Raw genomic sequence first — 25,006 nt, 5'->3', positions numbered from 1 at the left:
TGGATATAGGAACGGATGTCACCGGAGAGAGTGATAGATGGAGATGGAATGAGTTACGATTTAGGGATTTAGGTTATGAGTTGCTGCTGCTGCGTATTTATATACCCAAAACATTTGTGTTGCGAAATTAAAACCTGTTGCGAATTCAGAAATCGAGTTGCGAATTTGAAATTCAGTATTGCGATAGTCAGAATCTCGTTGCGATTTACTAAATCGCAATGCGATTACGTAAATCTAAGTGCGAATTAGGAAAATCGCAATGCGATTACGTAAATCGCAATGTGATTACGTAAATCGCAATGCGAATTAGGAAAATCGCAATGCGAATTAGGAAAATCGCAATGCGATTACGTAAATCGCAATGCGAATTAGGAAAATCGCAACGCGAATTTGGGAAATCGCAATGCGATAGTCAGAATCGCGTTGCAAATCTGGAAACTGATTTGCGATACCGGAGATCGCGTTGCGAATTATCGATCGCATTGCGATTTAGTTGGTCATTTTGGTAAATCCAAAAAAAGTTGGTTAAAATCGTATATTATAAGGCATTTTTGGTCACTGAGGTTATTTTCTCTTTTTTTAAAAGAATAATTTAAAAATTTAGAATTTTATTATTATTTTTATATAACTCATAGTTTTATTAAAAACGAAGAAATATTCATAATTATAAAGAATATTTACAATCATAAACCTAAACTAAACACATAACTAAGATGTTTTCTTATCACCATTAATACAAAAATTAGTCATTAAGATCACACAAGATCATAGAAGGAAAAGATTAAAAATCTAACTAAAAAACTCGAATAAAAGATAGATACGAACATATGTAACTGCATCAATAAATAAACTACAAAATGAATCAAATAACTAAAAGACAACGATCAAACCACAAATCAAAGTTGAGTAGCATGAAAAAACCATCCTAGAATGCAAATAGCGTATCCAAATTCAATTCCATGGTCCAAAACAAGAAAGATCAGCATGACAACAAATGAATATCATCTTGATCAGTCATGATGATATCAAATCAAACCATAAAAAAAGATAAATTAAAACAAAAATCAATTAACCAAAAATATGCCATAAAGACAAAAAAACGTGTCATAAACAAATTTGATAACTTAATTGTAATTTAACATATTAAATTTTATTAATTATAATTTAATAAAATTATATATTTAAATACTTTATTTTTAATATAGTTTAAACTTGTATGAAATTTATTTTTGGGTTTTAATAGTTTACTTTTAAATAAAATAAAAAAAATCTGATACTTATGTAGATTAATTTTTTTTCAATTTTAAAATTAGAAAGAATATTTTTCATATTCTACAATGATGTATGGTTTACAAGAAAAATCAAATTATGAATTCCTAACCATAAGAAGGGTAGGAACTGTACTAGTTAGCCCAAGAGTACAAGTAAATGGCAAATGGGTCCTAGAGTAAGACAGGCTATGAATGCTGGAAAACTGGTCCCCATTGCCAAGACATAGTCGCAGGTAAGACCGATGACTGAAAGACTTGAAGTTTCCATTCAGTTTTGCTTCAACTCCAGCTAAGGATAAATTCGAGTTGGCATGTAGTTGACTTCAGCCAAGCAAACAACTCTCATCTTTGCCAAGAAAACCATCTCTTCAACTTTTATTTTTTTCTTCCTTCAAACTATAATCTTAAAATGTTGAGAGGCCTAACTGTTTATTCCGCTGGGATTTGTATCCCTTCTATAGACCCAATGCTTCTACAACGGCGTCTTTGTCTCCTCCACCCTCACCTTCTAGTCCTCCACCCCCAGCTGCTAGTTCTCCGCCACAGTCAGTGGACTCCGAAATCAGAAAAGGTAAGCACCGGTCTGCAAGATGCATGCTGATTTCAGGAATAAAATAGGTGTCTTGTCTAAAGGTACTTACAAAGTTGTTGCCTGTACAGAAGGGGGAGGCATTTCATCCCGAACACTAATCGTTATAGTCGTTCTAAGTGTCATCTTCATGGCGGTGCTTGTCATACTTGGAGTTGTTCTCCCCAAGAGGATCAAGAAAAAGAAACAGGATGATCAAAGTAAGTTAGCCTTTTATTTTCTTTTGTTTTCCTGTTGTAGTCTGATAACAGAAGATAATTCACTAATAATCAATCCTTTGCAATGTTTAAGGATGGTGTTGGTTAGTAATCAAGAAGATAATTCACTAATAAAAGAAAAAGATAGCAAGACGCACGTTGAATCGTTGCAAATTGACTTTAATGTAGTGAGAGTTGCAACAGAAAACTTCTCCGAGGCAAACATGCTTGGACGAGGTGGATTCGGTTCTGTTTACAAGGTAATTTAAGACTTGCTGTATGAAAATTTCATCATATCAAAGAAGAAAAAAGAATGAATGTGACAGTGAATCCTCTATCAGGGTAAGCTTGAAGATGGACGAGAGGTAACTATAAAGAGGCTGTCCGAAAATTCGGGCCAAGGAACACAAGAATTCAAGAACGAAGTCATGCTATTGGCGAAGCTTCAACACAGGAATCTGGTTAAGCTTCTTGGTTTTAGCTTCTAACAAAAAGAAAGGGTTCTAATCTATAAGTTTCTGCCCAATTCAAGCCTTGACAACTTTATATTCGGTACCGTCTCAATCCTTCTAAACTACACCTATTGAACATGCATTTTAGTCGTATAATTTTACAACTTTTGCAGATCCAGTAAAACGATTATTAATAAACTGGGACAAGAGGTACAAAATTATAGAGGGAACAGCCAAGGGACTTGTTTATCTCCATGACGATTCTCAGTACCGAATCATCCATCGCGACTTAAAAGCAGCCAACATATTGTTGGATGAAGAGATGAATCCTAAGATATCAGATTTCGGAATGGCTAAATTGTTTGTCGATGATCAAACTGGTGCTGATACAAGCAAAATTGTCGGGACCTAGTAAGTATCATGAATGATGAGATTTTATATGTTGTTCGTTACATTTATTCGTAAAAATGTATATGCATATGCAGTGGATACATGGCTCCATAGTATGCATGGCATGGTCAATGTTCAGTTAAATCTGATGTTTATGCCTTTGGAGTGTTGGTTTTAGAAATCATTAGTGGGCACAAAATCAACGGCTTCACCAACCAAGTAGGAGACTCTCTGGTTACCCATGTAAGATCTCCATACTCTGGTTATGGTATATAATGGAATAGATGTTGCTAAAAGACAATGTAAGTTCATAACGTCGAACATTTGCAGGCATGGAGAAACTGGAATGGAGGGACTGCTTTGGAATTTGTTGATCCGATTCTGAGGGATGGATCGAGAAGCGAAATAATGAGATGCATCCATCTCGGGTTGCTTTGTGTTCAAGAAAACATTGCTTATAGACCAACCATGGTCTCTGTGGTTCTCATGCTTAGTAGCTATTCCATGTCTCTTCCGGTTCCATCGAGACCTGCATTTTCTATGAATACAAACACGGAGACAGCAACGATGTGAGAAGCCATCCAAGACTTTGTCAGTGAGGCTTCTAATTCGGAACTAGATCCTTGATGAAGTTCGAATAAGTACTTGCATTGCATATCTTCTGTACTTGTTGAAGTACACTAGTACGCTCGTGCATGGATGGTTGCTGGTGCTCGTGCTCGTGCATGGATCGTTGCTAGCTGCAGGTGCAGCTGATATCTGCTCTTGGAGTTGCTGCAGTTAGTTTGTTAGTCAGTTAGAGTTGTTAGCAATCTTGTAACCGTATAAATGATTCTAACCAATCACGGAGGCGACATATTCGAAATCATAAATTCATTAACAGAACAGATTCAATTACCTGAATTGGGTTGAATTGGTTCCGCAACAAAACGCCAAACATAAAAAGCAGGTTCTGCTGGTGGAGGAAGGATTATGATGTCGACTCCCAACATGCCAACTGCAGTTGATGCATTTAAGCACCTCAGTGAGCACACTCGGTGGGTGGATGGTTGGTCTGAATTTCTAGACAATCATACAGTAAACAAAAAAGTACAGAAAATATGCAATGCAAGTACTTATTCGAACTTCATCGAGGATCTAGTTCAGAAATAGAAGCCTCATTGACAGAGGCTTGGATGGCTTCTCTTTCAGATTGACTAAAGAGTGGCAATGAATCGGAAATTGTTGCTGTCTCCGTGTTGGTATTCATAAAAAATGCAGGTCTCGATGAAACTGGAAGAGACATGGAATAGCTACTAAGCATGAGAACCACAGAGGCCATGGTCGGTCTATAAGCAATATTTTCTTGAACACAAAGCAACCCGAGATGGATACATCTCATTATTTCGCTTCTTGATCCATCTCTCAGAATTGGATCAACAAATTCCAAAGCAGTCCCTTCATTCTAGTTTCTCCATGCCTGCAAATGTTTGAGGATAAGAACTTACATTGTCTTTTAGCAAAATCAAATCCATTATATATACCACAACCAGAGTATGGAGAGCTTACATAAGTTAGCAGAGAGTCTCCTACTTGGTTGGAGAAGGATAAGCTAATGATTTTGTGGCCACTAATGATTTCTAAAACCAACACTCCAAAGGCATAAACATCAGATTTTAACTGAATATTGACCATGCCATGCATACTTTGGAGCCATGTATCCACTGCATATACAAACACATTTCAATGAATAAATGAATTTGAAGGATAGGCTAATGCATGGGATCTTTTGAGTTTTGGATATCACAACATAACGAGTGTTACAAATAACATATAAAATCTCATCATTCTTAATACTTACAAGGTCCCGACAATTTTGCTCGTATCAGCTCGAGTTTGATCAACCACAAACAATTTCGCCATTCCGAAATCAGAGATCTAAGGATTCATCTCTTCATCCAACAATATGTTGGCTGCTTTTAAGTCACGATGGATGATCAGGTATTGAGAATCTTCATGAAGATAAAGAAGTCCCTTGGCTGTTCCCTCTATAATTTTGCACTTCTTGTCCCAGTTTAGTAGTGATCGCTTTACTGGATCTGCAAAATTCATAAAATTATAGGACTGAAATGCATATTCAATAGGTGTAGTTTAGAAGGATTGAAACGGTACCGAATATGAAGTTGTCAAGGCTTGAGTTGGGCAGAAACTCATAGATTAGAGCCCTTTCTTTTTGTTCCAAGCTAAAACTAAGAAGCTTAACCAGTTTCCTGTGTTGAAGCTTCGCCAATAGCATGACTTCATTCTTGAATTCTCGTGTTCCTTGTCCCGAATTTTCGGACAGCCTCTTTATAGCTACCTCTCTTCCATCCTCAAGCTTACCCTGACAGAATTTGGCACAAAGAACAATGATGGAAAACCTCAACTATCATTTCCTAGTATTCACTGTCACATATTCATTCTGTCTTTTTTCTTCTTTGAGTTGATGGGAATTTTCATCCAGCAATTCTTAAATTACCTTCTAAACAGGACCAAATACACCTCGTCCAAGCATGTTTGCATCGGAAAAATTTTCTGTTGCAACTCTCACTGCATTAAAGTCGATTTGCAACGACTCGACATGGTTCTTGTAATCTGCAGGTTAACAAAGAATCATTAATGTTACATAACTTGTAACAAATGGAAAGGAGAGCAAAACTAACCACATCATGATTAAACATTGCAAAGGATTGATTAGTACTGAATTATGTATGTTCTGTTATTAGACTATAACAGGAAATTAACAGAAAATCAAAGGCTAACTTACTCTGGTCATCCTGTTTCTTTTTCTTGATCATCATGGGGAGAACAATTCCAAGTATGACAAGCACCGCCACGAAGATGACACTTGGAATGATTATAAGGATTAGTGTTCGGGATGAAATGCCTCCATCTTCTGTACAAGCAAGAACTTTGTTAGTACCTTTAGACAAGAAACCAATTTCCATGTGCATCAATTTATTCCTAAAATCAGCATGCATCTTGCAGACCGGTACTTACCTTTTCTGATTTCGGAGTGCACTAACTGTGGCAGAGGATTAGCAACTGGGGGTGGAGGATTAGCAGGTGAGGGTGGAGGAGACAAAGACGCCGTAATAGAAGCATTGGTTGTATAGAAGGGATACAAATCCCACCGGAAATAACAGTCGGGCCTCAGAACTGCACCTCCTTGCTTCCCATGGCAACTTGCGGATTGCATTAGGCAGTTGTCACAATTTTGCTCCGGTAAATCCGGAGTGCACTGCAGTAGTGATTATATCGTTTGGAATACTCCGAACTTTGCTTCACCAGTTGCATACATGAGACTAGAAGAGCCGCTGGAAGCCTTCCTCACCACACTGTTTATCAAACTCTCCCAAACCACATCAAATTCCGTTAAGTTCGATGTGATGTTGCCCGTATTATAGAGTGCCACAGTGGGGTCTAGCTCCAAGGTTCCGAAAAAGGAGTGATCTGCATAGTGCACAATACAGAAATCCTCTGTCCGTGAGTGCTTGGTGCTTAAAGATTAACTCCTTTTTATTGCTAAATTCTTCATTTTAAGAACATATCACTGCTAAATTGGGTTGTGTTTATTCATTTTCTATGCAGAGGTGAGCTTACAGGAATTAGCAGCAAAAGGATGTATTCTCCACCTTTTTTTATTTTATGGTCATGGTTGAAGAAATGAGCACGACGCGGATATGATGTGACAGTTTCTAGAAGGTCTGAGTCAGCATATTCTCAACTTAAGGAATTAACTTTTAATTTATTTTAATTTCCTTGTTATCTTTAGAATTTGGGAGCCTATAAATACCCTTCAAAATTTTTAATTTGAATTTTAATTTTCAAAACTTAAGGAATTATCTTTTAATTTATTTTTATTTCCTTGTTATCTTTAGAATTTTTAGGCGAGAGTCACTTGTAATAATGATGCAAAAACTCCAAGAGCAATTATTTACGATAGAGGAACGCATTTCATCAACCGAGTCATCGAGACATTAATGAAGAAGTACATCGTGACTCAACGAATTACAACAGCTTATCATCCCCAAACGAACGGACAAGCAAAGGTGTCAAATCAAGAGATTAAATCCATCCTTGAAAATATCGTCAAACTAAATTGGAAGAATTGGAGCTTGAAGTTAGTCGATGCTCTATGGGATTTCCCCACGGCTTATAAAGGACCTATCGGGATGTTGGCTTACCGATTAGATTTTGGCAAGCCTTGCCACTTGCAGGTGGAGCTTGAACACATCCTTTTGGTCTGTTAAAGAATGCAACATGGAAATGGATATGGTGATCGAAGCACGGAAGTTACATATCCAAGAGCTCGAGGAAATTCGTCGAAACGCTTACGATAGCGCACATAATTTTAAAGAAAAAACAATAGCGTTTCATGAGCGAAAAATGGCATTTAAGTTTTTTTCGATTGGGCAGAAAATACTTTTGTTTAACTCAAAATTTAAAATTTTTGAAAGAAAACTTAAGTCGAAATGGCTTAAACCCTTAACGGTAATCGAAGTTTTCCCTCATGGAGTCGTTAAAGTCGAAGATAGTTCGGGTGCACGATTCAAAGTAAACGGTAAAAGGCTCAAGACATTTTACGAAAGCACGCCAGTCGGGCTGATTGAGGAAATCAGCTTGGAAGAACCGACGTTAAACAAAAGCGCTTATGGGAGACAACCCATTTTCATTTTTCTTCTACTCATTTTTCATTTTCGATCATCGATTTCTTTTCTTTGTTTAGATGTAAATAATTAGTATTTTGCTTTTTGTAGGTGCGAATGCATTTTTTGGGACTCGAATTGTAGTGATGTAGCGAAAATTCCTGCCGAAATAGTCATTTTTCGGCCAAAGTAGTCTAGCAGCAAGAGAGAATTCCTCCCCCATATTGAAACGTGATGTTTCATTAAATACGGTACAGGTTAGCATGCATTTGGGTCGCAGTGTACGTTAGCCTATACCCTCACTTTTGGTCGTGCCATTCACGACATACGACAGTGCCCTCATTCTCCATGCATTCGGCCGAAGTCGATAATAGTCCTAAGGTAATTTTCGAACCCGTTTCTATTTGACCGTTACTAATGTATCACCCTTCATTTGACTTCACAGAGGATTTTTCGGGCATGCATATTCCGGATGACCAAGCTGCTGCGCCTTCGTATGAACATCACTATGGGTCACATTCTTCTCCGTTTCTGGCATCAAGTTCCAGTGCATTCATATCACATCCAGATAGTCCACCACCGACGTCCTCCAATCCTGAACGGAATAGACACCACCGCACCTACACAGTGCGATCTGATGAGCCCTTAAAAGGTTTTCTCCACTTCTAAAATGAATAGCTGGTTTGCTTTGAGAATATTCGACATCGGCCATTCATATTATGTAAATTTATTCCGAACTAAACTCTCGAAAATCTTCATATTAAAGATTTTGTTATTGCATACTTTGCCGTAATTGGTTGGACTTTATTTTTGTAAATCAAAAACGGAACTTTTTATGAAATGGTTTTCGAGTTTTATTCGACTTTCTCATTTACACAATCTCGATTTATCACTATTGAGTCTCTTGGTGTTGTCTTGTTTCGTTTGTTTGGAAATCAATTTAGCATGTCTATTTTTTATTTTAATCTTACAATGGGATTTATGGCGAACATCACGAGTCTAGATTATCTAATAGCTTTGACTGAGATGCCCAGGGACTTTGATGCAGACTCAGCCTATTCCTTACTCACTGGCTTCGTCGACCAGCCCTTTAATCCACACTCGGTGAAAGCTATCAACATTCACGACCCGACATTGTACTACATTCAAAGGTTCCTCGCCTACAATTATTCTGGTCGGAATGATTCTTCCGGCATTCTAAGTAAGACTGAATTGTTTTTGCTTTGGTGTATGTTCACCGGAAGAAAGGTAAATCTTGGTTTTTGGTTCGCCCAACAATTCAAGATCGTAATTAGATCTAATCACCCTCTAATACTTAGTCCATACATTACTCATTTAGCCACTTGGATAGCTAATTTCGATTTAGTGGATTATACTTATGCATTTTCTATGGATGGACTAATTGAACATTGTTTGGACTCCATGGGCTTGCTTGTCGGCACCCTTGTCACACCATACCTTGCTCCGTCGGGCGTGATAACACCAAGGACCGAGTGGGTCTTCACTCGCCGCCATGCACCACCACAATCTCCACCACTGTCGCACTCAACTCCACAACCACAAGTTCCCAATTTTGTTAAACGTCTCCACTCTCTTGAAGAGAACATCACGAAAATTCTCTTATATAAATTCTCTTATATCTTTGCCCTAGACGCAGCCGTGGTTATCATTGAACATGGGGAGTTCCCTTTACCCTTCTTTTTTATGTCTTAATTTTATTTTTTTCCGTATTGAGGCGATACGCTTAAGTGATGAGGGTAAAGGGTGAATTGAATTCCGTCTTCTCTAAGAACCCAACGAAATTCACTAGATCCAAGCTGGCAATAAACGATGATGGTTTAGCAGCCGTTGCCGAAGACATTTTCTCCTCCTCTTCCATGCAGCGAAAGAAAAAAAAAATAAAGTCAGGACCGTCTGGCGAGTGATACCAGACTTTCTAGAACATGCACTGCTAATGTGTGCATTGAGTATGGTGTGAGTTGTTATGGTTGTTTTGGATTCTGTTATGAATGTTGTTATAGGAAGTTAAGAGATTGAGTAAGCTTGAAGTCATAGCTGCTATATAAGGTGGTTATGATGTAGTTGCATTAGAAGCATAATAATATACCAGATTTTAGTCATTGATGGCCCCTTTCTCACATGGTATCATTCACCAAAGATCCTGACTTCTTTATTTTTCTTCATCCGCTGCTATTATTTTCATTTTTTGTATATCTAAATCAGTTCAACTATTGTTGCTTCTTCTATTGAATTGTCACTTTCCTTTGCTGCCTGCACCAATTTTCTACAACCCTCTTATTTTCCTCTGATACGTCTTGCTAAAGAACCTCATGAGTTTGTGAAGTTATTACAACAAGCCAAAAGTGAAGCTGTTGCTGCATTTGGAAATGATGGAGTTTATTTGGAGAAGTACATTCAGAATCCAAGGCATATTGAGTTCCAGGTTCTCGCGGATAAATATGGTAATGTTGTTCACTTGGGTGAGCGTGATTACAACATCCGGAGACGGAATCAAAAACTTCTAGAAGAGGCACCTTCTCCAGCATTGACACCAGAGTTACAGAAGGCCATGGGTGATGCAGCAGTTGCTGCTGCAGCTTCTATTGGTTACATTGGTGTAGGAACTATTGAGTTTCTTTTAGATGAAAGAGGTTCCTTCTACTTCATTAAATGCCAGCCAGTCATGGTGTCCGCTCTCGAACAAAGGATTCATTCTCCAGACCCTTCAGAAAGAAGGATTACATTCCCTTGTCCACTTATCTCAAGACTTACAAGATCGACGACTATGTCAACGTCAAGGGAAATGGTGTCGTTCATAAGGGTATGCCCCATAAGTTTTACCACGGCCGCACTGGTCGGGTTTGGAATGTCACGAAACGCGTCATCAGTGTTAAAGTCAACAAGCAGGTGGGAAACACGAGTATCAGGATGAGGATTCATGTGCGTGTCGAGCACGTTCAGCCTTCAAGGTGCACCGACGATTCAAATCGAACGGAAGAAAGCATCGGCACTTCCGATTCAAGTCGAACGGAAGGAAGCATCGGCACTTCCGATTCAAGTCAAACAGAATGAAGCATCGGCATTTCTGATTCAAGTCGAACGGAAGGAAGCATCGGCGCTTCTGATTCAAATCGAACGAAAGGAAACATCGGCACTTCCGATTCAAGTCGAACGGAATGAAGCATCGGCACTTCCGATTCAAGTCGAACGGAAGGAAGCATCAGCACTTCCGATCCAAGTGTTCGTTTTCTCATTTTCTCAAGAAGAAGGAAAAGAGTAGGGAGAATATTGGAATATGCATTCTAGAATATGCAGTGCATTCTAGAACATGCACTGCTAATGTGTGCATTGAGTGTGGTGTGAGTTGTTATGGTTGTTTTGGATTCTGTTATGAATGTTGTTATAGGAAGTTAAGAGATTGAGTAAGCTTGAAGTCATAGCTGCTGTATAAGCTGGTTATGATGTAGTTGCATTAGAAGCATAATAATATACCAGATTTTAGTCATTGATGGCCCCTTTCTCACATGTATGATTGGTTGAATTAGTTGAATGTTTAATTGAAATGAATCATTTATAACTTGAATTTTAAGATGCTTGATAAGTTGAATTGCATGAGTAGGTTATTAGTTAGATGACCTTTGCAACATGTCTTGATCTTGTTAATTAAATTCCTCACCTAGCTTTATTATTTAGCCCATTTGGTGAGATTTTGAGCCTTGAGCATGCATATCCTCATTTCTATGCTCTTTTTCTTGTTTGAATGTGTCAAATTGAATAATGGAAATCTAGAACTTGTGGCATGAATGCATTTTGAGACTACACATGAAATAGGTTACTTTGATATAATTTAGGCATTAGGATTTACCCCGTTTTAACCCGAAAGAAAAAAGCCTACCCTTTTCTTCTCCATTAGTAAACCATTTTAAGTCCTTTTCCACTTTGTTTCACCTTAATCTTAAACCCAACCCTTTTTATTTTTCACTCTTTTTTACCCTTATCGAGACAAAGAATTAAAGCTTGTGAGTCACTTTGTTCCACACAAAAAAATAGTAACATTCGAATGAAAAAAGTCAGAAAAGTTAAGAAAAAATTGAAAAAGCATAAAAAATGAAAAAAAAGAAGAAAAAATTGATGAAAATATAGAAAAACAGTTTGATTGATTTTGATTTTACTTTTGATGTACATATTTCTTTTGTTGTTTCATTTGTCTTGTTTTGTTCGTGGACTCGGTTAATTTTTTTGAAGAATTCTTTTTTCTCGATTGTGAACCTCATTTCTAGCCTCTTCCCTACCTTTACCTCAGCCCCATTACACCCATTTAAAAGGCCTAATGATCTTGCATCCTATTTCTTCTAAATAGTGGAGAATTGATGATGTCACAAGCTTATAGAGATCCTTGTTTAATTTTTGACTTTGAGCGAAGTTTTTGCACCCGAAACACATTGATTGATTTGAGTGATTCTTGGAGAGGAATTAAGTTAGGCCGAAATTTTAATTGCTAAATGATAGACAATTGCAAGGTTGATTGATTAGTTCTTACTTATGCCATTTCACTTGATTGGTGTTTAATTCATGTCATTTTTGTGAGCTTGGTTTTCATGATTTGCTTAAGCATGCAATGGTTTGGGGAAAGGAAAATTAAACTTTTGATTAATTTAATTCAAGCATACTTGAGGACAATTATGAGACAAGTGAGGGGGAATTTGCTTAGTGCTTAAGATTGACTCCTTTTTATTGCTAAATTCTTCATTTTACGAACATATCACTGCTAAATTGGGTTGTGTTTGTTCATTTTCTGTATATAGGTCAACTTATTGGAATTAGAAGCAAAAGGATGTATTCTGCACCTTTTTTTTATTTTCTGATCATGGATGGAGACATGGGCACGATGCGGGTCTGACTTGGTAGTTTCTAGAAGGTCTGAGTCAACGCAAAGAATATCCTGAAAACAGTTCAACATGATCAGTGGAGACTTTTAGGGGATTTGGATTTTAATTTTTAAAACTTAAGGAATTGACTTTTAATTTCCTTGTTAACTTTAGGATTTGGGAACCTATAAATACCCTTCATGGGTAAAGGCTAAAACATCATCTTCTTACTTTTGTTTTTTTTTTGGCATTTTTCTATTCTAATTAAAGTCTTCATTTTCTTTTTCTTTATTTTCTTTTACTTTTCCAAGTTATTTTTATTTTATTTTGCAAACCTATGCTAAGTATGATAATCAATATCATGCTTAGCTAATTTCCTCGCGCCAATAGCTAGTAATGAATCGATTTTATTTGTGAAAATCGAGCAAAGCGCTTAAATCTCTTTGGGATACATTCTCAATTTTTTCTGGATAAAAGAGCTTGGCAATTGACTTGTTCATAATTTTTAAATGTTTTCGAATCAAAAAGTCGACGTTGGTCTGAACATTGTTTGAAAATACCATTGGGAGAAGGATCAGCCTGTGGCACTTCGACTTCTTGTGAACACGCTTAGCGGCGGTCCGCTAAGGGAAAATGAGATCGGGATCGATTCTTGACGAGACAACATCCGAGTCGGGCCTTTCCAGCTTTAATTTGAATGTTTTAACAACAATAGATGTGATTATTCCACTTAAGAATCATCTTTCAAAGATAAACATGGGAACATCGGTTACACGAAAAAGGATAAGTTACAATGGGTTAGACCTTGTAGACTGTAACTGGCATGAATCCCGGAGAAAAAACACATTTCTATGATCGAAGGAATCGAAACAAAGCTAGCTCGAGATGACTTTTCTCATTGTCAATTCTCAAATTTAATTTCCTATCTTCTCTTGATTTACTGCTTATTTTCAATTCTTTTTACTTAAATCTTCAATTCGTTTTCTTATTTATTTCATCTCAATTTGCCTACCACTTTTTATTTAATTTTGTTACAGCTTCATGGACTAAAATCAGCATGAATCGCATCAGAGATTCCAAATCTCCTGTGGATCGACCGTCTTCCACCATACTATATTTATTTTTATTTCTTTTATTTGAGAAGAGGTTTTATTTTATTTTGACAAGTAAAACGACGCTTGTCAATGAGTAGGTCTCCTCCTAGTTGGGACAATTGTCCATGAGTAGGTCTTGTAAATTTTGGTGGCCCTATGCCATAACTTTAAAATAGGCCTTTTAAAACTAAAATATTAGATATATAAAGAAGTTCACTAATATTTCAAAATTTATTATAACTATAAGAAACGTTAAATAGTGGTAAAAAATATCTTCATATAATAAAGTGAAATACAAAGTAAGCTATTCTCTAAATAAATTCGTTCTCCTAGCATTTTTGGAAGAAAAGTTATTGACTAGCTCTTAATAATCAAGACTCTCCAATAGATCGTTTTCAATAGCTATCAATGCCAATCCATTAAGTCTCTCTTGTGACATTGTGGACCGCAAGTAAGACTTCAATAACTTCAGTTTTGAAAAACTTCTTTCTGCAGATGCCACCGTTACTGGAATAGTCAATAGTACTCTAAATGCAATTAGTGCATTAGGAAAACAATCGACCTTTTTCATAAATTTTAAAACATTAGTAGGTCTCATATTTTCAACTAGCAAGAAATTGTTAAGTAATCTTAGCTCCACATAGAGTTCATTTGCATCAATATCTGATCGTCCGTTTTTCTTGAGTGCATCTTCAAGATGACTACAACATGACTTAAGGTGGTTTTCATCAAAGAACTTTAACTTGTCACAAGAGAACAAGAAACCAAAATTTTTCTCGTACTCTTTGTATTGTTCAAACCTTGTTGTAAGAGAAGCAATTGCCTGATCAACAATATACAAGAAGTAGTTGACTTTAAATGACTCCTCTGCAGAAAAAGAAGCATCTTGATTAATTGAACTCTCGTCAAATTGCCTTTTCCTACGAATTACACGTCTTTGAGGGAAGAGAGGATCAACATCCATTTCAGTTGCAATTTGCTTAGAAATATCGACAGCTTTCGAGAACTCCGTGTTTCTAAACTCCTCAAAGAAGAAGATCAAACCTTTCACTTCTTTAATAGAAACATCAATAAGCATATCTTTGGATTGTAAGTTTTTGCTCACTAAATTTACGGTGTATAATATATCGAACCAAATGACAATCGAAACTAAAAACTCAAAATCGCCAAGCTCATTTGTTGCTAAAGATTTAGCTTCACTTTTTATTTTGGAATCATTATCGTTCTCTGCAACTTGAAGTAAAGCTTCTCTTACTTCCACAATCTGAAATCTAATAGCTTTGACACTATCAACACGACTTTCCCAGAGTGTGGTTGACAATGACTTAAGTGTCAGTCCTTGAACATTATCCTTCAAAATTTGCCACCTTTTAGAAGAATTGGAAAATATGGTGTATATGCGCTGTATTACTCCAAAAAAATCTCTAGCTTTTTGTTGAAAACATTTTTGATATTTCGATATAACAAATTAAGTTAAATGAATTTTAAGATTTTACAAATGATGTTAAAATTTTATATTCGATTCAATTAACCGAATATCAAATTATTACTCCAAGTTTTTCAAGATCAATTTTAAACCTTACTAAATGTGTAAAATTGTGATTTGTACTTAAACTATTTTTAAAACAATTTTCACAAAGTATTTTGAACCAAAATCAAAGCCTAAATTCAATTATTTGAGGTGATGCACCGATGCATCAACCATGCATCGATGCATTAGTGAATTAATTGAAACATCGAATGCATTCCATGCACCGATGCATTCTCCATGCATCGATGCACTCTGAATATTTTCAAAACATCGAATGCATTTGATGCATCGATGCACAAGACATGCATCGATGCTCGCAGGCTATTTTCAAACATCGAATGCATTTCATGCATCGATGCACACTTGGTGCACCGATGCATCAAGTGTTCCAACGGTCAAAATATTTGAATTTTACACTGATGCACCGATGCATCCTCCATCATGCATCGATGCATGAGACGCTCCACCCAGAAAAATTAATTGTTTTCACACTTGAACGGCTCTATTGACTCCACTAATTATCACCAACGTTCAGAAGTGATTCAAGGTGTATTTAAACAAGTTCTGAAGCCCTTGATCAACAAGAAATTATAGAGAATCAAAGAGAAAGCATCAAACCTCAAGTTTGAGCATTTCAAGCCTATTTTTCATCCAATATTCATTTACTTTCAAGAACACTTTTGTACTCAATTGTATTTATCTTTGAGTGTTCTTTTCTTTGTTCTAGAATTGTGCAAACATCTTACCTTGTGAGGTTTTCTTGTAAGTTTGCAAATTTGTAATCTTCTCTTTGGGAAAAAGAGTGTTCTCAAGAGTTGGGGTATACTCTTGAGGGATTTTGTAAGGTTATCTCTTTGGCCTCAAAAGAAAGAAAAAATTAGTGAATTTGTTGGAAAATCCTTAGTGTGGATAGCTAAGGTAGTGGACGTAGACTTTGTTTGAGAAAGTCGAACCACTGTAAATCACTGTGCAATTACTTTCAATTTTCTGCAAAAGCTTCCACGCAATTTTTAATTGCCAATTCACCCCCCTCTTGGCCGATTCCGTCGATCGATTAACTCAACACTTTTCAACAAGTATTAGCCATGTCACATAATGCTAGATTAAGACTATGACAACGACAAGAAGTATAAAATGCTCTAGGATTTATATCTAGAAATTTCTTTTGTACTCCCTAATGTTTACCTTTCATATTCGATCCATTGTCATAGCCTTGACCACGCATATCATCAATATCAAGACCAAGTGACTTCAATTCATCTTGTGTTGTATCAAAAAGTCCCTGACCAGTGGTATCATTAACATTTAAAAATCCTAAAAAAGATTCCTCAACACTGACACTTGTGGATGAGAAATTTACATACCTCAATATCAAAGTCATTTGTTCCTGATGACTGGAATCTGGGGTACAATCAAGTATCACTGAGTAATACTTTGCTTGCTTAACTTTTTTTATGATATCTGATTTGATTGCATGTGCAAGTAAAGTTATTAACTCATTTTGGATTGTATGACCGAGATAGTGAACATGGATGTTATCACTTGTGATACGTCTCACATGCTCTTTAATAACTGGGTCAAACTCTTCCAACATTTCAATTAAACCCAAAAAGTTCCCGTTGCCCTTTTGATACAACTTCTCGTTCGATCCACGGAAAGCTAAATTATGTTTAGCAAGGAACTTTACAATTGAAATAATTCTCTGAAGAACTTTCTTCCAATGATCTCTCTCTTTTTCAAATTGTTCTTGTGTCACTTTATCAATTGTTTCATTCTTTTTTAATCTCTGACGCATATCAAGCCAAGTAGCCATGTTTGTGACATGTTCTAGGCCAACTTCATGCTCTTTAAGTCTGGTGCTAAGATGTTGGCAATCTGCAAAACCGTCATTAGTTAACTGACCTTTTGCAAGCCCTTTCCTAAATATTTTACAACAGAAACAAAAAAACTCTGTCAAGCTCTTTGGAATATACTAGCCATTCTCTATCCACCTTCTCATTGTTTGGGAGGATTCTAGTATATAAAGCGGCAGAAAATTGTCTTGAAAATTTATCTTTAGGACCCTTCTCAAATGACATATCTCTTTTAGGACCCTCTGATACTAGAACCTTAATCACGTCAGAACTAAGATCATCCCAACGTCTCGGATCAAATATATCAACATGATTAACATCAACATGGTCATTATTAACATCATCCGCACCTTTACCATCAATATCGCCATCATCGACATTAGCATTATTAGCATCATCAACATCTTCGCCATGTACATCAACATCATTAAAATGATCATTAACAACATTTTGATCTCGAGAAAAAACTTGTGGTTCTCTTTGAATAAACTTATTTAGAGCTCCACTCTGAGACTTAATGAGTTCTTCGAGTCTTTTTCTCTTTTGACGTTTTTCATGTCCTGATTCATGTTTTCTTAACCTAGGAGGCATAATCTCTGAACATGTTCAATAAATAGCCAATACAAATACAATTAGAAACTTCAAACATAAGATATGTGTGTAACTCAAATACTTTACTATTACTATTTTGTTTGATTTATAATAAAATTATGAATCATTATAGTTTGTTTGATAGAGTTTAACTAATTAAATGTGGCTTTTACACTACTATTAGTTAACTATTAGTCTAATATTATATATAGAATTAAAAATCATAAATAACACCTAAAATAATTTAAAATATAAAAAATAAAGCTACAGAAAAGTGAGCATAATCAAACACTAATAATCTTGAAACATCACACATACATAAATAAATAATTATTTTATATTTTTATTAATAAACTAAAAATAAAAACTAATAATCTTAAAGAAATTAAGTAATAATAAAAAATATTTACTAACCTTGAAAAAGAGAAAAGTGCAATCGCAGAGGAGATGAGGGGAGAGGCAAACACTGAAATCTGAAACATCACATATACATAAATAATTAATTATTTTATATTTTTATTAATAAACTAAAAATAAAACACTAATAATCTTGACAAAATAAAATAATAATAAAAGCATTTACTAACCTTGGAAAATAGTCGTAGAGGAGAGGAGGAGAGCGCAGAGATTTTTGTATTTTTTTTACTTTGCAGTGTGTTTATGTTTCTACAGAGGAGAGAGGAGGCAAATAGCCAAATATCTAGGTTTTACTTTTTATAATTTGTCAAATATTATTTAATGTAGGCCTTGACTTAATTTTTTTTTTGGAGGCCCTTATAAATATTGGGCCCTATGCGGTTGGGCAGCCCGCACAGGTCCAAAACCGGCCCTGCTCGTGGATTGTATCATTGACAAGGATAAAACATTCATATGGAGTAGAGTCTCCTTTGCACATAGCAAAAGCGTAAACTTTGTCGGAGTTCTGGTCAATACTGGTAGTAATGATTCATTACGGTTGCGGCTTTTATTGTGAATGCTATTGTGGTGTCGTGGTTGTGGATGTTACGGATGTTACATAACGTGTAATGGCTGTCGCGGACGTGTTACGGCTGTCGCGAGTGTGATCTCTTCCTCAAAAATCACAATACGTCTAAAATATTATATTTATACATTTTACAGTTATCTTTTAATATACTAATATTAATATACTCTTTTAATATTTTATTTTGAAAATAAAAATTTAATTTCATAGATAAAAATTTATTAAAAACAAATATAAACCATAGAAGTTCTATCATACTCGATAATGGGTAATAACAATTATAATGTTGATGAATAACATATAACCAATATCACTAAAATCATATCAAATTTTTTATATTTTAACATAAAAATGTTCATTTTACATAACTTAGAAAGAAAGAAAAATACATAACTACAAATATAAAAATTCTATATCTTATAGTTCACTACCAAAATTAATGGCGTGACGGATCTAAAACATTTTCATCTTCGTCATTGTCTTGGTTTTGATTCCTTCTTATTTCGTGTGAAGAAGATAACACATTATGTGCATCATAAGATGCATCATTGGTAGGAAACATGTTGTATGATAAATGACAAAAAAATCCATAACTTGGATTTTGTTCAAGGTAAGGTGGATAACATGAATTTGGTTGGTAAGAATGAGAACCATGAGATGATTCACTAATTTCATTATCATTTGTAGTTGAACTATATGATGATGAACCTGCAAATGAATCATAAAAGTGTTCTCCCATCTTCTTATGAGTTCTATCATCATCATCTCTTCTATTTTGTGATGCATTTGTTCTATACAAATCTGAATTATCGGATATCTGGACGTACCTTGATCTCCATGAAAAGTAGTAGAATAAATGTATCCACTTTTAAGAATTAAATTAGAACAATTCATCTATGTAAGTTTATATTTCAGATAATTTAAAGTTTGTTGCGGCGTTACGGCGCAATTTATAGCGTGTTGCGGTGTTATGTAACGGTTTTTTACCGCAACAATCGTGATGCGGTTCCCTTATCGCGTTGTGCCGATCTTGTGTCGCGGTAACCTTAAAAAAACGTTACGGTGCAGGCGTTACTCTATGTTGCGGCTGCAATTTAGTACTATGGTAATGAACCCACAGTTTGCAGAGGCATTACGAGGGAGTGAAGCGAGGATAAGGTCCCGGTTATTGCCATGTGCGCTATTTGTAGTAAAATTACCAGTGTCTTAGCATCTTGGGGCAGCAGCAACAAGATTGATGCCCATAAGCAGAAATGAGAGAATTGAAGGAAGAGCTTTAAGTTTAACCCACATTTTCGCAATGATTTGGAAAGAAAGAAAAATGTTAACTTTGGCAGAGATGGGAGGTTTGGCTTGCCTGATTTGAGTTGGAGAGAGCCAAGAGGGCCCATTAAAGCAAAAGTCTTTAGCTTTTAAAAGTCAATCGAAAGACGAAGCTTAGGTCTTAAAAGTTTAATCCCTCAGTCTCACCTTTATGAGACAGGTGTGGTTAGTTGAGCAATACATTGTATTGCAAGAGATACTTCTATGTTTCTTCCTCTAATTTGGTCACCATGTTATAAATTTTGGCAGTTTGGCTGAGATGGGATGTTTTGTTTGCTTGAGTTGAGTTCGAGAATGAGTCAAGAGCGCCCATTAAAAAAAAAGTTTTAAGCTTTGAAAAGTCGATCGAAACTTGGTCTTTACGGGACGGGTACAATTTAGGTAGGTATTAAAGACGTCTCATATTAAAGGACTACTATTAATATTAGTTTGAAACGTTCACTACAGCAAAATTAGCGACATTTTTAGCGGCGTTTTTTTTAACAAACACCGATAAATACTTATACTTTAGTGGCGTTTTTATATTTATAAAATCTTATAAAATCTTTCGTTGTTCGACTAACCTATAGAAGACTTTCAAAAATCTGGAGTGTCCTTCCGAAGGTTATTTGAATAAAGTTGATATTTTATGATTATTCATTATATATTTATATGACTTTTAAAAGTATATAAAACATATTTCACTTTAAATAAATGTATAATTTTTTATATTTTCATTTTTAATGAAATTATTTTAATAAATAAATATTCATTGTGTTTTATTTATTTTAGAATTTATTTATTTTATTTTTATTTATTTAATTATCATAATATGGTGAATATTTCATTTATTTTGTATATGTCATTTATTAATGCCGCATTCATAAATCATGCATCTCATTTTTCAAATTGATTGAAAGCAATGTTGTCTTGCACCGCGATTTAACGAAATTACGTTCAACATGATTGATTTCAATTTCATTTAATTTACGTAGTAAAGAAACACACTTTTAAAAAAAATTGAGTGAATAAAATTATTTTTATCGAATCAAATATTAAAAAAAAGAATTCGCTCATTTTCAAATTCATCGAAATATAAAGGATCATAATTTAAATTTTGGACCGGAATATATAAAGCTCCACTACATAGACAACGTATAATCGAGAGGTACTAAATTTGAGCGACGTGGGAGTGCTAATCCTTCCCCAAACGTAATCGACTTCAGAATCCTTAAAAATGATTTTATGGTAATACACAAACCAATTTTAGTTTTTTAAATATTTTTTATTAAAATTATTTTAAATAAATATTTTAAGTGTTCGACTTAACTAACCTAAAGGTTGATGAAGACTCCAAATTTCAAATGAAGCCGAAATCCAAATTTTTCGAAACAAAAATCTTAATTATTATTTTAAAATTAATTTATTAATAAAAAAATGGTTTTGACACACGTAGCATAGCAAGAGCGTAAACCTTATCGGAGTTCTGGCCAACACTGGATTGAAGAATCCACCGTTTTCTGAGACATTAGATGGGAGTGAAGCGATAAGGTCTTTGCTTTTGCCGTGTGCTCTATTTGTGGTAGTGTCATAGGATCTTGCGGCAGCGGCAACACTGGCATTGAAGAAAATCTTATCATAAACAAATTTGGTGACTTAATTGTAACTTAACGTATTAAATTTAAGTATTTATAATTTAATAAAATTATATATTTAAATACTTTATATTAATATAGTTTAAACATAAATAAAATTTATTTTAAGATTTTAATAGTTTAATTTTAAATAAAATAAAAAATTCTGATATTCATGTAGGTTATTTTTTTTCAATTTTAAAATTAGAAAGAATATTTTTCATATTCTACAATGATGTATGGTTTACAAGAAAAATCAAATTATGAATTCTTAACCATAAGAAGGGTAGGTACTGTGCTAGTTAGCCCAAGAGTACAAGTAAATGGCAAATGGGTCCTAGAGTATGACAGGCACGTAGTAAATTCAAAAGTAGGAATAGTGGAAAACTGGTCCCATTGCCAAGACATAGTCGCAGGTAAGACCGATGAATTAAAGACTGTAAGTTTCCATTCAGTTTTGGTTGAAGTTTCAAAATGTGGGTTAAACTTAAAGCTGTTTCTTCAATTCTCTCCTATCTGGTTATCGGCATCGGCCTTGTTGCCGCCGCCCCAAGATGCTATGACACTGGTAATTTTACCACAAACAGCACGTATGGCAATAACCGGGACCTTCTTCTCGATTCACTCCCATCTAATGCCTCTGCAAACGGTGGATTCTTCAATACCACTATTGGCCAGGGCTCCGACAAAGTTTACGCTCTTGCTATGTGCAAAGGAGACTCTACTCCAGAGAAATGTTTTAGCCTTGTCAATGACACAATCCACGAGCTCATGGCCAATTGTCCCAACCAGAAAGAGGCCTATTCATGGACAGGGGATTTCTGTGTTGTGCATTATGCAGATCACTCATTTTTCGGAACCCCGGAGCTAGAACCCGCTGAGGCATTCTATAATACCGGCAACCTCACATCGAACTTAACGGAATTTGATGCGGTTTGGGAGAGTTTGATAAACAGTGTGGTGAAGAAGGCTTCCAAGGGCTCTTCTAGTCTCAAGTACGCAACTGGGGAAGCAGACGTTACGGTGTTCCGGAAGATATATTCACTAATGCAGTGCACTCCAGATTTATCGGAGCAGGATTGTGACTACTGCCTACGGCAGTCTGCAGATTCCTATGTAAGTTGTTGCCATGGGAAGCAAGGAGGTGGTGTTCAGAGGCCTAACTGTTTATTCCGGTGGGATTTGTATCCCTTCTATACAGCCAATGCTTCTACAACGGCGTCTTTGTCTCCTCCACCCTCACCTTCTAGTCCTCCACCACCAGCTGCTAGTCCTCTGCCACAGTCAGTGGACTCCGAAATCAGAAAAGGTAAGTACCGGTCTGCAAGATGCATGCTGAACATTAGTCATTAGAATGTTGTCTAAAGGTACTTACAATGTTCTTGCTTGTACAAAAGGGGGAGGCATTTCATCCCGAACATTAGTCATTATAGTTGTTCCGAGCGTCACCTTCATCGTAGTGCTTGTCATACTTGGAATTGTTGTTCTTCCCATGAGGATCAAGAAAAAGAAACAGAATGATCAAAGTAAGTTAGCCTTTGATTTTATTTTTGTTTTACTGTTGTAGTCTTATAACAAAAGATAATTCACTAATAATCAATCCTTTGCAATGTTATGTAACTTAAATGATTCTTTGTTAACCTGCAGATAACAAGATGCACGTTGAATCGTTGCAAATCGACTTTCATGCAGTGAGAGCTGCAACAGAAAACTTCTCCGATGCAAACATGCTTGGACGAGGTGGATTCGGTCCTGTTTATAAGGTAATTTAAGACTTGCTGTATGAAAATTTCCATCATCACAAAGAAAAAAGACGGAATGAATATGTGACAGTGAATACTAGGAAATAATAGTTGTTATTTTCCCTCATTGTTCCTTGTTCCGAATTCTATCAGGGTAAGCTTGAAGATGGACGAGAGGTAGCTATAAAGAGGCTGTCCGAAAATTCGGGACAAGGAACACGAGAATTCAAGAACGAAGTCATGCTATTGGCGAAGCTTCAACACAGGAATCTGGTTAAGCTTCTTGGTTTTAGCTTCGAACAAAAAGAAAGGGTTCTAATCTACGAGTTTCTTCCCAATTCAAGCCTTGACAACTTTATATTCGGTACCGTTTCAATCCTTCTAAACTACACCTATTGAACATGCATTTTAGTCCTATAATTTTACGAGTTTTGCAGATCCACTGAAGCGATTACTACTAAACTGGGACAAGAGGTACAAAATTATAGAGGGAACAGCCAAGGGACTGGTTTATCTCCATGAAGATTCTCAGTACCGAATCATCCATCGGGACTTAAAAGCAGGCAACATATTGTTGGATGAAGAGATGAATCCTAAGATCTCAGATTTTGGAATGGCGAAATTGTTTGTGGTTGATCAAACTCGAGCCGATACGAGCAAAATCGTCGGGACCTAGTAAGTATCATGAATGATGAGATTTTATATCTAGTTTGTTACAGTTATTCATTGAAATGTATTTGTAGATGCAGTGGATACATGGCTCCAGAGTATGCATGGCATGGTCAATATTCAGTTAAATCTGATGTTTATGCCTTTGGAGTGTTGGTTTTAGAAATCATTAGTGGGCACAGAATCAACAGCTTCACCAACCAAGTAGGAGACTCTCTGCTTACCCATGTAAGATCTCCATACTCTGGTTATGGTATATAATGGAATAGATGTTGCTAAAAGACTATGTAAGTTCATAACGTCGAACATTTGCAGGCATGGAGAAACTGGAATGAAGGGACTGCTTTGGAATTTGTTGATCCGATTCTGAGGGATGGATCGAGAAGCGAAATAATGAGATGCATCCATCTCGGGTTGCTTTGTGTTCAAGAAAACATTGCTTATAGACCAACCATGGCCTCTGTTGTTCTCATGCTTAGTAGCTATTCCATGTCTCTTCCGGTTCCATCGAGACCTGCATTTTCTGTGAATACCAACACGGAGACAGCAACAATGTCCGATTTATTGCCACTCTTTAATCAATCTGAAAGAGAAGCCATCCAAGACTCTGTCAATGAGGCTTCTATTTCGGAACTAGATCCTCGATGAAGTTCGAATAAGTACTTGCATTGCACATCTTCTGTACTTTTTTTCTGTATGATTGTCTAGAAATTCAGTAATAAATACATGATGATTTGAGCACTGGAACCTCCTTGTTGACTGATTCAACCCCATTTCTGAAGCTACAGCTTTTATTCGCATCTTTGTACCAAAAAAGAAATAGAAATTCGGTTGTTATTGATGGTGAATCCTTGTTTCAATAATATACATGATATTACCTCCCATTAGTTTTATCCGAGGTGACAGTTACATCCATTAACACTCTCCTTTTCTCTTTCTTCTTCTTCTTCTTCTTCTTCTTTTTTCTCTTCCTCCTCGACAGCTAAATAACTAACTATTACCAAAAACTAAACAAATGCACATAAAATAGTGAGCAAAAGAACTGTAGTTCACAAATCCATCGTCTTCTCCATATCGTCCAGACCTGATTTTTCCAGCTTCTTCAATGGCTACATGGTACTCCTATAGCTCAAAGATGACTTCAACTCTCAAAATTCTTTTTCTTTCTTCGTCG

At 35.9% G+C, this 25,006-nt stretch overlaps 1 protein-coding gene and 3 pseudogenes across 1 annotated transcript; 2 read left to right on the top strand and 2 right to left on the bottom strand.

Annotated features, from left to right (window-relative positions):
• Positions 1-1,632: 1,632 nt before the first annotated feature.
• Positions 1,633-24,608, top strand: LOC120204258 (putative receptor-like protein kinase At4g00960). The gene is made up of 9 exons (XM_039204373.1): positions 1,633-1,672; positions 3,116-3,118; positions 21,889-22,691; positions 22,789-22,947; positions 23,069-23,184; positions 23,317-23,527; positions 23,601-23,838; positions 23,913-24,060; positions 24,148-24,608. The coding sequence occupies exons 3-9, from the start codon at positions 21,896-21,898 to the stop codon at positions 24,478-24,480; spliced, it is 2,001 nt and encodes a 666-aa protein (XP_039060304.1). The 5' UTR covers positions 1,633-1,672; positions 3,116-3,118; positions 21,889-21,895; the 3' UTR covers positions 24,481-24,608.
• Positions 1,688-3,472, top strand: LOC120204037 (annotated as a pseudogene).
• On the bottom strand, positions 3,981-6,116 carry LOC120204036 (annotated as a pseudogene).
• Positions 13,893-17,503, bottom strand: LOC120204035 (annotated as a pseudogene).
• Positions 24,609-25,006: the final 398 nt, after the last annotated feature.

This window comes from Hibiscus syriacus, unplaced genomic scaffold (assembly GCF_006381635.1).
Source record: "Hibiscus syriacus cultivar Baekdansim isolate YM2019G1 unplaced genomic scaffold, ASM638163v2 tig00010533_pilon, whole genome shotgun sequence".
In the NCBI taxonomy this organism is placed as follows: Eukaryota; Viridiplantae; Streptophyta; class Magnoliopsida; order Malvales; family Malvaceae; genus Hibiscus; species Hibiscus syriacus.
The sequence above is the reverse complement of the archived record's forward strand: the minus strand, read 5'-3'. Positions and strand labels throughout refer to the sequence as shown.